The sequence below is a fragment of the Lipotes vexillifer genome, unplaced genomic scaffold (genome assembly GCF_000442215.2).
Source record: "Lipotes vexillifer unplaced genomic scaffold, Lipotes_vexillifer_v1.1 scaffold263, whole genome shotgun sequence".
Lineage (NCBI taxonomy): Eukaryota > Metazoa > Chordata > Mammalia > Artiodactyla > Lipotidae > Lipotes > Lipotes vexillifer.
Genome location: NW_006796752.1, coordinates 3,454,487 through 3,466,921, shown reverse-complemented (window position 1 = coordinate 3,466,921; position 12,435 = coordinate 3,454,487). Strand labels below are relative to the sequence as shown.

Here is a 12,435-nt window from a genome sequence, read left to right as displayed (position 1 = left end):
TATTTATTGACTGCATACTGTGTGCTAGGCGAAGTGCTGGCTGAGGGCTGAGAACACTGAAATTAAAGACTCAGTCCTGCGGAAGTAAATCATGGACAAATACGGAAAGAAATACGAATTAGGCAGCTTTGAAATAATGTAACTTTGATCGTTGAAAGACCTATTAAACTGAATGTTACACTAAAATGATTGAAACATTCTAAGTAGGGAATTAGTAGATTTGTCTTTTATAGAGATCGGCCACTCCCAGGGAGGGACTAAAACCAATCACGGAAAGTTCAAATAGTGATGGAAGAAGTAATCCGAGACCTCTCCCTGCCCTATAGCCAAGATTTTGAACCGCCTGAAGGGACACACTAGAGCCACATCTAGTTACTCAGAGTCAGCCTGGATTCTAATCCAAACTCTGCCACTTACTCCCCTGGCGATGTACCTACTATCTACCTACTTAATACCTGTTGTAAAATGGGGATATTTGAAACGAGGCCGTCTGGCTCAGTTCTGGGCATTTACCCACCGTGCTTTCACGCTATTGGGTTGTGAGGATTAAAGGAATTAATTTTTGTGAAAGTGCTTAAAACTGTGCCTAGGTATCTAGCTCTGTTTTTCTCTCTCTCCTCCCCACCCCCCTCTCTGTATACAAACACATATAATCTCAAAAGAAAACATTTTCTTTGCACCAGTGATGAACTGGTCACTCAATATATGACCTTTGTGATCTCACTTAATCCTCACAATTTCCTACAAAATGGGTTGTATTATTATTCCCATTATATCTGAGTAACTGAAACTCCAAAGAAAGGAGAGCAAAATAGACACACAGAGGAGGAACCATTAAGGAGAATGAAAATGCGGATCTAGAGTGTTCTCTGTTACACTCTTCACTTGACTTCTGTGACTTTATCATGTATGGCTGGCTCCCTTCTCTACTCTTCTCATTTCTCTTTCTCCCTAAGCAAACTACTAAATAAAAATCAGTTACTGCCTGCATGCCAATTCGTTCCTAGCTCAGAAATCACTCTCGAATTCCAGTCAGAACAAGGTACTACCTAAAAGACATCTTCACCTAGTCACCTCACAGGCATCTTAAATTGTGTATGCCTAGGTAGAAATGCATCATCTCTCCCCGCTGGATAGAGTCCTCCTTTTGCCCCCAAACATGTTTTGCTCATGTATTCTTTTTTATGAATAAGTGCCTAACCAGAAAATTTGGGATTCATCCTACATTCCTTCCCATACACATTTCTCATCAGACATCAGGTCCTATTGGTGTTTGAATCAAAATCAAGTCCTGTTGATTTTGTCTTTAAAAGCACTTCTGCCCTTCACCCCCTCCCCATTTCTACTGCCATAATTCAGTTCATTTCCCTTGCCTGGTCTCCAAGCCTCCATGGTGAGCTTTCTTACCCAGATAGCTAGCTGACCGTGTCACTTTCCTGCTCTCATTCATTGGTCCCCATTGAGAGACACTGTCAATTTCTTAGCACAACAAAGCTCTTCTAAACCTCATCAGCCTGTGTCTCTTATCTCCTACCACAGTTTCCCGTAGCTCTATACACAGCCAAACCAAACTATCCATGGTTTCTGAAAACAAATAGCTTGTCTGCCTCTTGCTTTTCCTACTCCTTTACCTATATCCTGCCTTCTTTCCCTCTGGATAAACTCATCTTTCTCCAAGAATCAGTTTCCTCAAAAATCTCCCCTCACTTACCCGGGGAACTTAGGCCCTATTTCAGTGATCCTAGAATAACTTGTTCACACTCCAGTACAACATAATTGTTTTCTTTTTCATTATATAAGCTTTGTGAGGATTTGCTTTTCTATATTTGCATATCCACAAACTAAAATAATGTCCAATGCAGAATAAGTAAGTCTCCATTGATATTTATTGCTGAATGACATTAAATGTGAAAGGTTAAGAGCCACTGTGAAAATTTCTTACTCTAAAGTACAATCACTGACTTGGATAGAGAATTATCCTTTTATTTATGTTTTTCAGTTTACAATCACTTTCTAATTTTGTTTCATGTTTTAAAACTTTATTTAGGTATGTTATAAACTGCACGTTTAAAATGTACAGGGAATTCCCTGGCAGTCCAGTGGTTAGGACTCTGTGCTCTCACTGCTGAGGGCCTGGGTTCAATCCCTGGCTGGGGAACTAAGATCCCACAAGCCACGCAGCCAAAAAAAAAAAAAGAAAAAGTACCAGTTGATGAGTTTTGACAGATACGTTGAATATCATCGCTACCACTACTACAATCAAGATACTGACCAATTCCATCACTCTCAAAAGTTTTCTTCCTTTGGAATCATCTTTCTCTTCACTCCAATCCACAGATAACCACTGATCTGCTTTCTGTCACTAGAATTGTATATAAATGAACTGATAGAGTATGTACTTTTCTTTTTTTATTCTTGTACTTTTTAAAAATCTGGACTCTTTCATGCAAAATAATAAATTTGACATTCATTCATGTTGTTACTTGTGTCACTTTTTTTTTGGCTGCCCCGTGCGGCTTGTGGGATTTTAATTCCCCCAACCAGGGATTGAACCTGGGCCTTCGGCAGTGAGAGCACAGAGTCCTAACCACTGGACCGCCAGGGAATTTCCCTTGTGTCACTTTTTACTGTTGAGGAATGTTCCACTGGATGGAAATCACTTTCTAATTTCTTACCACCACCATTAGAAATCAGGTAAGACAATTACTATATCCCCAATGTAGAGATAATAGAGGCTTATCACACTGATTTGCTTAAGACAGTTCCCATCAAAGGGGCTTTACAGGTCTGCTGACTCCCAAGTCCAGCATTTCCACCTTTTATACAGGTTTTACACAGGCTGCTAAGTGAGACTAGAGAGAAGACTATGGAGATATTCCATCCAAAGCTGCTGCTTCTCCAGCCTAGCCAAGAGCTTGGACTACTATGGGGTCCACAAGTCTCCAAGGCTACAGAGACTGATTAACAGTGAGAAGGGCATGGGCCTTGGAGTCAGATGGACTTAGATTCCAATCCTGGCTCTACTACTCACTATGTGATCCTGAACAAGTTACTGAACCTCTCTGAACTTTACATTCCTCACTAAAACACAGGGATAATACCTACCTCTCTAAGTTGTTGTGAGGTATGTAGAGCAATTATTCTTTCAACATTTATTGATGACCTATTAGGTGCTGGTCACTATTTGGAGGTTAAACCCACAGTAAGTGCTTTTTTTTTTTTTTTTTTTTTTTAAAAACTTATTTATTTATTTATTTTTGGCTGTGTTGGGTCTTCATTTCTGTGCGTGGGCTTTCTCTAGTTGTGGCAAGTGGGGGCCACTCTTCATCGCGGCGCCCGGGCCTCTCACTGTCGTGGCCTCTCTTGTTGAGGAGCACAGGCTCCAGATGCACAGGCTCAGTAGTTGTGGCTCTCAGGCCTAGTTGCTCCGCGACATGTGGGATCTTCCCAGACCACGGCTCGAACCCGTGTCCCCTGCATTAGCAGGCAGATTCTCAACCACTGCGCCACCAGGGAAGCCCCACAGTAAGTGTTTTCACAATAAGTGTTGGACAAATGCTAGCAATTATCTGACAGGGCCACATGTTCTCCTCCACTGCATCCACAGGGGTCTAGGCCCCCACCAGCAGTGTGGCTATACTCATACCAGTTCCACCAGGAAGGAGCACTACAGATCAAGAGTGATTACATTCCAGGAAGGAGGCCATTTCTTTCCCATTGCTCTACTACGAGGAAGGTCAGGATCCAGCTTTCTTGCACCGTTCCCGCAAGGACAGCCTAGGGGTAGATGTTAACATGATCATCTCTCTCAAATAGGAGCCTCCCCAAAAGGACAAGCAGCTCATACAAGGTAAAGATGTTCATTTCGTTCAGTAGCACAGAAGTCAAGTTAGGAAGAGTGGAACTAACTGCTGCCTCTTAAGAGAAGGGATCCTTAGTCCAAAGCCAGGGAATGATGGGCTTGAGGTGGGTGTGCGTTGGCAGGTGGGAATAGGGGGGATGTTTGGGATCTACAAGCCCCTTGGAAAGTTATTTGTAAAAGTTTAAGTAAAAATTTGTGTACATACATCTCTTAGAAAGAAGACCCATTACATTTATCAGCTTCTCAACAGTTCATGCCTCTAAAGATGAACCACTGTTCTAAGATGATTAGGAAGGAGGGGAGAAGGGGCTTAGTTTTTTCCATTCTTGGCAGCCTCCCTGATAGCCCAGGCTCAGAGTTGCTACAAACAATACCCTCTCACATCCACTCTCCACCCCAATCTGGCCTCCAGCCACAATACCCCAGAAAACAGACACAGAGGGACCTTGGGGATAAAGGTCTTTATTCAACAAAGTTATCTCACTCAGTAACAAAAGAACAGGAAGTAACAATTCCCCCAAAGGTTTGGAGCAGTGTCCACCCCTGATGGAAGGAAGCATGACCCGCGGACACAGCTGCAGCTCAGAGCCTCTGGTGGCCACTTAGAGATCATAGTTTGGGTTCTTCCGAAGGATAACAAAACCTTCTAGAATAGGGGTGACGGGAAGGAACTCCTCAGTGGCCAATTCTGCCCGCTCCCCGTGAGCCAGCAATACTGGGGTTGTGTGTGTCTGGAACCCTGTGATGGTCTTGGGCTTGCCGGCCTGGCCCACCACATCCACTGCCTGTGGGATTAGAAGACTGAGATGAAGGGACTCTGGATAGGAGTACAGCAGCAACCCAGTGCCAATTCAAGTTTCAGAGAAATGGTACCTCTGCATTCTACAAGCTCTAGAATACAGCCTGAGCCCTCCCCTCTGCTCAGCCCCTCACCTGGCCCACACGGACAGACACTGGCAATGGCCGCAGCTCCTCATCGAATGTGACCAGCATTCGGGGCTGCATGGCAGCCACCAGCCCATATAATACATAGTGCGACTTGCCTAAGATGACTAAGAGCACAAGACAAATATAGTTAGAGGCATGCCTGAACCTTGGGACCCCACTCGAGCCCTGACTCTTTAACCCGTCAGTTATATAGCTGAACCCACAACCCTCCCCTCATACACCCTACTACAAGCTGGAGATGCCATCCCCATACTCTGCCTACAGGTTGTGGACTTGATCATCACTTTCCCCCCAGTCACTCAGAGGCAAAAACTGGGCTCAGTTCTCCATCTTCAAAAGAAAATCTTTTGGGGTCAGATCAAAAGTGTGGGAGATGAAAGTCTCAATGAGGCCCAATGAACCTCAGGAATCCAGAGCAGCAGAGTTAACTCAGAGTCTTGCTCCTAAATTACCAAGGAGGCCCTGGTAGGGGTGTGGAGAGGGCGCCATGTGCCACCACATAAGATTCCTGACAGGGACTCACTGTTGCGGACGTCCAGGAAAGAGACAAGCACGGTGAGCAGCCCAGCCACGGCCACTTGACTCATAAGCTGCCGGTCACTGTGGTAGGGGCAGAGGGTGAGTGTGCCCTTCCCTAAATGGGTCAGGCCCTGGGGAAAAGAAAACAAAACAAAATGGAGAGAAGTGGACGTGGAGAGTCACAAGTCACATCTAAGGAGAAATCACCTAACCCAGCCACACAGAAACCTCACAGCTCGTTCACACCCTCCTTTCCAGGCCAAACTCAAGGTCCCCTTCACGAAGCGTCACATCTCCCTTCCATCACACAGACACATCCTTTGGCACATTCACTCTAAGGAGAAGAGTTCTATTCTCTACCTGTGCCAAGCGCACCATGAAGAGGTTGTTGGGGTCCTTGGCATGATACTGGGCTAACTGGCGCAGCATCGCAGCCAGACGGGCATTATTGGTACCTGGAAATGTTAAGCATTACAAAGCCTTGAAAAAAGGGCCTCAACAACCCTTCCCCCAAGATGCTTATGATCTCTTTCTGACCAATACTCACCACTGCCCACCATGCCCATGGCAAAGATAGAGTTATAGGAAACTTCTGGGTCAGCATCATGAGAGAATTTGCTTAGGGTATCCAAGATGTTGAGTCGTGGATTTGAAACGGAGATTAAGGCCAGTGCTAAAGGCACAGCCCTTCGGAGTGTAGGCTCCCCATATCTCAGCTGGTGATAAAAGAAAATAACAAGGGTATCACAGAAAGCAGAAAGAATAAGCTCGGTTACAGGAACAGATGGATAGACGGGGTCTTAATTTTTGTAGAAAGGGTACAGCAAAAAGACCATTTCCCCACCGAGAAAACCCATCAGGGAAATTCCTGGGGAAACCCCAGGCATCAAAACTAATATACTTCAATCTTCTCCATGGGATACTCACCAGGTGGCCAAAGGTTCGTAGTGCCATCTCTGCACCAATCTCCTCCCCCATAGCAATAAGGGCAATCCCCAGCACAGCTACTCCCTGCAATTGAAGAGGCAGCAGAGCCCAATAAGCTCAGGGAACAAAAAACTCACCCCTGACTCAAGTCCCATGTAAGAAGAAAAAGCCATCCTGTGGGGCACACCCTGACCCCTCATGTATGGAACCCAGTCTCATGCTATTTCAATACACAGTGATACCCAGAGAGACTCTAAAACAAACAAACCCACAGTTATCTTTTCTCATAGCTTCCCTCGGAGTATGCCCAGCTGCCCACAGAACCTGATGTGCTCCCATGTCGGCAGGGGCTTCCTTCTTGTCCTTGTCCTTCTTTTCCTTTTTGTCTTTGTCTTCCTCCTTTTCCTTGGAGTCAAAGTGTTCACTGCAAATGTGGAGCAGCTGCTGCACCTTCAGTACGTTCCCAGAGCCTGGGGCAGGGTGGTAAGGGAGAGAAAGGGTAGAAATGAGAAGGCACCAAGGAAAAGCTTGCTCTAGGAAGAGAAGCTAAAGAATCTAAGGCGATTCAGAATGACTTAAGAAAGGAAGTCCAAGAGAGAAGTGAAGAGTCACTGAGGAAGAACTAAGACACAGACCTGCATAGGCACACACATCCACCAGTGTGTTGGCAAAACTGCGGAATGGCTCTGACACAACCTCCAGAGCGGCCAGGATGGCCTCAATGGCCTCTCCCTTCCCTAAAGGAGAGATTCGAGGGGTCAGAGGACATGTACTCCCTTCCAGCACAGCCTGACTCATAAACTCTCCCTGTTGTATCCAGTTACTACCAGCCTTTTGCCCAAATAGAGAGACATCCCCTAACCTAGGTGGTTGAGGCCCAGTCCAAGAGGAAGCCAACGGGCATAAGTGTCCTTGAGCTCAGTCTCTGACTTCTCCATGATGGTCTGAAGGATAGTGGAAGTGACATCGCCATTGCAGGATCCCACTGCTATCATTCCACAGGCTAGAGCTGTCACACCTGCCACCTAGCAATAGGAAAATCGACATCAAGTTATTAAAATAAGGTATTAAAATAGTCGTTTACCTATCTTGATTCAAGATAGCCAATTCCTACAGTCCACTGAAACCACATGAGGTAATAATAACCCCTTTCTGATGGTAGGTCAAAATAACAGTAGCATCAACCATTCACTGAATACTACAGGTCAGCCACTATGTCAACTCGCTTGCATACTGTTAACATTTAATCCTCACAACCCCATGCAACAGGTCCTACTGTTATTCCTCTTTTATTGATGAGAAAAATGATGCCTAAGGAGACTGAGTTACATGTCCAAGATCACAGTGTTTGTAAGCAGAGGTGGCAGGATCTGAACTGAAGCCTATCTGACTAAAACCTATGCTTTTAGCCACCATACTTTATTTATCCATCACTAAAATGATTCTGCACAAGTAAGAAAATTTAAAGTTGGCTCATGACTAAAACAGTGTACCCACCCCAAGCTGGGTTAAGTTACTCCCCACTCCATTCTGGTACTTCCTCATGGATCCCAAGGGCTGGAACTCAATACTAAAATGTTAACTCTTTAGCCTCAATATCTCCTGAGGCTTAGAAGCCCAATTCCAAGCAGTTTCACTGAAATGATACATATCTCTCTGTCTCTGTCTCTGTCTCTGTCTCTCTCTCTCTCTCTCTCTCACACACACACACACACACACACACACACACATTTTTTCACCATTTATCACAGACCGGCAAGACTCAGAGCACCTTCCCTACTATCTCCCCTAAGTGATCAACAAACTCTACTCACCTCCATACTGGACTTGGAATCTCCCATCACAGGTAGCAGCAGTGTTAGAACATCTTCGCGATTGGAGCCAGCATAGGCCAAGCCAAGCCTGCAAAAGCCAGGGAGAGGCAGTCCCCGACACACACCCGAGGATAGGACAAGGAAGAAACAAAAAGAGGATTGGTCATTTCAACAAATAGTCACCAAGAGCCAAATACTCAACAGGCACAGTGGTACTCTTTGGCAATACAAAGGTGAAAGGGCCTGATTCTGTTTTCACAGAGCTTACAGGCTAAGCACTACCAAAAGGAGAAGCAAGAAGCCTTACCCAAAGATGGAACCAAGTCTCATTGTGTTACTGTTGTGGAGGACATAGTCTGAGAGGAGTGCCAGAGCAGGGTCACACTCATTTCGGACACCAGAGTTCACGATGCCACAGGCCAGGAGGGCTCCTGACTGCAAAATGCAAATAGATTCTTCACTCGGGCTACTCTACCTTCCTCACCACAAAGGATGCAACATGGGCCTTATTATAGCACCCGCCTTAACTGGAGTTAAAAACAGGGTAGACCTTACCAGTGAAAGGGAGGTCCTGAGAGGGCCCTAGAACATGGGAGGGGATGTCTGCATTAGTGGGTTGTACCCAGACCAACCTTGATATAGTCCTCAGAAGAGTACAGGTACTTGTCAATCTGGGTAAGGCCACCATCCACATCCCACAGCAGAATCATGCCAAGAGATGCAGCTGCACTCAACATTCCTATACCAAGGAAAAATCTATCAGTCTTAAAATGGCCCTGCCCTGAGAAAACTGTTATAAAGAGCTCTCCAAAGAACTGCCTTGAGGATCTGCCATTATTAGCACATGAACCTAGAAGGACAACAAGACTGACCAAAATTATACAAAGATAGAGCAGGAACAGAATTATACCATGATCCTTGTTCTTGTAAAGCCATTTGTTGCCATCATCAGTCAGCAGCTTGTCCTGGCCAAAGGCTGCATTCACGAAGCCGTTCACAAAAGAGGAGGCCAGGTTCATGCGGGCAGAGTCCACCTGAGAGCCACTGCCCCCAAACCCTGCAAAGGAGGGAAGGAGGAAATGAAGGCTTAGAGTAGGACAAGAAAAGAACACAGTATGGCAGCTGGTCTCTGATTCTGAGCTGGCCCCTTGGAATCCTCTATCTATAACCCCAACAGTGACCTAGGGAAAAAGTATGTGGGAATTCTGAGCTCTACAGGATAAGTATGTTGGGCCAAGCCATCACTCTCAATACAAGGGGCGTAATTAACAATCCTCCAATCCCCAAACATGGAGATGTTTACTCACTGTTGTTCTCTAGGTGGGTTTTATAGATGTCATCAGGCACCTTGGGTTCCATGATGTCCAGCTGAAGAGAAGTCAGAGGATCACAACTGCTCCCCCAGTCCTCCCCTAGCTGTCCCTTCTGTTACCCCATTGAATGGCAATTCTAACCAAGGAGAGTCTAGTCAGAGGCATAATCAGGGAGGTGAAATGCCAGGTATCACCACAACCAAAAAACCTTGTTGGAAAAGGGCAAAGACTCTCACCTCCCGAGCTAAAGCCAAGAAGTTGCTGTTGAGCTGCACATTGGACATGATCTCTGTCAGGTCCTCATACTCCTCCACATCTTCACTCAGCTCCAAAAACACCCCATGTCGGCCTAGCATGAATGCCATTTGCTTCTGTACAACCCTGTGGGAGAGAGCCATCACATCTGCTCAGCCTCCATCCACTAAGGGCACAGAAAAGCCCTTCAAACCCTAACCAAAAACTACATGTCCCAGCACTTCATGCAAATGTCCCACCCATGAGCTTATTGCTTTGCCAACTTTTTCCTTCACGTACACGTCCTTGCAGGAGGTGAAAATATCTTCTACCAGCTCCATGTCATTGAGCATCAATGCCAATCTCAGTGCTTCAGGGAAGCGACTGAACTTTCGGAACACACCCAGGGCACAACGCAGTAGGGCGGAGTTCTCAGGCTCAGGCACGTAATTCACACAACTACAAAGGTAAAAATCATAAAGCTATCAGGCATTCATTTACCCCGTTTAATTCACTTACCCAACACTGAATGCCTACTACATACCAAGAAGTATACTAGTTATTGGGACTACTAAGGAGACATGCCGTCTCTGACCTCAAGAAGTTCACAGATGTTAACAAATTCACTACAGCTTGATTGCGACCTTTGAAGCAGATACTCTTGGAGAATAAAGGAGTCACAGTTGAGAAGTGCTGGGGAGGGCAGGCCTGCCACCATTCCCCACCCTGCTCACTCACCTGGTGAGATAGAGGCAGACCTTTGCATATGCATTCTCATCAATGTCTTTCTCCAGCATATCCACCTGCTCAATTTCCATAAGCAGGTCACAGGCCTCATGCTCTGCATTGTGGGCCATGTTGTAGGGGACAATCTCCTTCACCAGGGTCAGCAGTGGCTCCCGCTGCGTCTTCTCTGCATCATCCAGCTCCTGCCACTCCTTAGCCACTTCTCCTGCCAGATGCCTATGGACAGGCCCAGACTATTAGAGGAGCAGTGCTTCATGGGAAGAACTTCCCTGTGGGTCAAGGAATTCACTATCTGGGAAACTCAATACACTGGTACTCCGAGACGGAACTCAGAACTGTATCTCAGAACCCCTTCAGATTCCCAAGAAGAAAAGGTCTTACCTGACGTACTCATGACCCCATGATGCCAATTCCTCCTGGGAGCCCACTAGACGATATTTGAGGCACTCACGCTCCCCGCTCATGGTCATGGCCAAAACAGAGATGATGTCAGCGGCAAAACGCTATAAAGAAACCAGTCCTCTGAAGTCAAATCCAGGGTAAGGGGAATGTTACATTACGGAATCAAGATCACTGTCACTACCCCCAAAATTAAATGCTAATTATATCACCAGCCTCCATACTAAAAACTTGAAACATGTTATATCAGCTAAGCCTCATAATAATCCTAAGGTTAGTGTTGCAATCTCCCTTTTGAACCAACATGAATGAAGGGTGATAACAAGTGGAGAGTGGAGAAAAATGGAGACTCTGAATTTTATTCCGATCATAATAATAAACTATTAAAAGGTTTTAAGCAGAAAAGATTCACACTCTAGAAAAGATCACTATGGCTGCTGTATGAAAGACAAACTGTGTAGGAGGTCACAGACAAAAGGAAGATGGTCAGTTAGGAGGCTGCTGCAGTAGTTCCGGTGAGAACTGAAAACTTCGACTAGGGTTGTGCCAATACGCAGGAAAGTTACTGAACTGGGAATATATTTTAGAGGTAAAACAAATGAAGGTGCATGTGATATAGAGAAAAGAAAAATATTACGGTTAAAAGTAAGTTAATAATAAATCATGATAATAAAATCTCAAGGTCCAACATAAATGACAGAAACACTGTCGTTTCTGAAGACAATCTTCCTGTCAGCTCTTATGTGACCATTTCGATTACGATGAGCACTGTTTTGTCATTTTTTGTTTTAATTTTTTAATTTAATTTTTATTTATTTATTCTTGGTTGCATTGGGTCTCTGCTGCTGCGCATGGGCTTTCTCTAGTTGTGGCGAGCGGGGGCCACTCTTTGTTGTGGTGCGTGGGTTTCTCATTGCGGTGGCTTCTCTTGTTGTGGAGCATGGGCTCTAGACGTGCAGGCTTCAGTAGCTGTGGCACATGGGCTCTAGGCGCGCGGGCTTCAGTAGCTGTGGCGCACGGGCTTAGTTGCTCCCTGGCATGTGAGATCTTCCCGGACCAGGGCTCAAACCCCTGTCCCCTGCGTTGGCAGGTGGATTCTTAACCACTGCGCCCCCAGGGAAGTCCCGGGCACTGTTCAACTAGCTCAGATCTCAGGTCTATCAGGCTTCCTGAGATTCACCATGAGCCCCATGGTCTAGACGAAAAGGAATTCCTAAACTAGGCCTCCACCAGCTTCTGCAATAGTTTTACCTTATTCTCCCCAGGGGCCATGTTCTCATAGATCTCCTTCAGTTTGCCATAGTGTGGACGCAGAAATTTGAGAGGCTTGGGCACTGAAGTCATGGAAGTTGTAGAAGAACGAATCTGCCTCCTCAGTTCCTCCAGGGCTGGTCGGTACAGGGACGTGTCCTTCTCCTGATCAGGAGATGTTAGGGCTCAGACAAAAGGAGTCTCATACCTTAAGTCATAATACAGAAATGTTCAACAACCTCCTAGGAAAGTAACTAACTGTGTCTTATCCATCTGTGATTGCCCAACGCCCTGCACACACACTGCCTGACACAAAAACAAATGTCCCAGGTGAAGAGCTCAAGAACTGCTTCTCCCACGAAACAAAGCTACAAAATCTTTCAATTATCTTTTTTTACTCCCCTCCCTCACAACATGGTTG

General features: G+C 45.7%; 1 protein-coding gene across 2 annotated transcripts in view; it reads right to left on the bottom strand.

The window, feature by feature from the left end:
• Window positions 1–4,304: 4,304 nt before the first annotated feature.
• The window catches only part of PSMD2 (proteasome 26S subunit ubiquitin receptor, non-ATPase 2), an 11,602-nt gene continuing 3,471 nt past the window's right edge, over window positions 4,305–12,435 (bottom strand). The window contains exons 3-21 of one of the 2 annotated variants that reach the window (XM_007468952.1): window positions 12,015–12,179; window positions 10,746–10,867; window positions 10,356–10,580; window positions 9,918–10,076; window positions 9,620–9,764; window positions 9,378–9,438; window positions 8,981–9,127; window positions 8,703–8,809; window positions 8,378–8,505; window positions 8,071–8,158; window positions 7,119–7,281; window positions 6,892–6,993; window positions 6,581–6,726; window positions 6,257–6,340; window positions 5,877–6,045; window positions 5,690–5,784; window positions 5,334–5,460; window positions 4,796–4,914; window positions 4,305–4,647 (exon numbers count right to left, since the gene is read on the bottom strand). In XM_007468952.1, the coding sequence (XP_007469014.1) occupies window positions 4,465–4,647; window positions 4,796–4,914; window positions 5,334–5,460; window positions 5,690–5,784; window positions 5,877–6,045; window positions 6,257–6,340; window positions 6,581–6,726; window positions 6,892–6,993; window positions 7,119–7,281; window positions 8,071–8,158; window positions 8,378–8,505; window positions 8,703–8,809; window positions 8,981–9,127; window positions 9,378–9,438; window positions 9,620–9,764; window positions 9,918–10,076; window positions 10,356–10,580; window positions 10,746–10,867; window positions 12,015–12,179 (2,535 nt within the window). In that variant the 3' untranslated portion in view covers window positions 4,305–4,464. The remainder of the gene's footprint in view (window positions 4,648–4,795; window positions 4,915–5,333; window positions 5,461–5,689; window positions 5,785–5,876; window positions 6,046–6,256; window positions 6,341–6,580; window positions 6,727–6,891; window positions 6,994–7,118; window positions 7,282–8,070; window positions 8,159–8,377; window positions 8,506–8,702; window positions 8,810–8,980; window positions 9,128–9,377; window positions 9,439–9,619; window positions 9,765–9,917; window positions 10,077–10,355; window positions 10,581–10,745; window positions 10,868–12,014; window positions 12,180–12,435) is intronic. The other variant, XM_007468953.1, reaches the window with a different exon arrangement.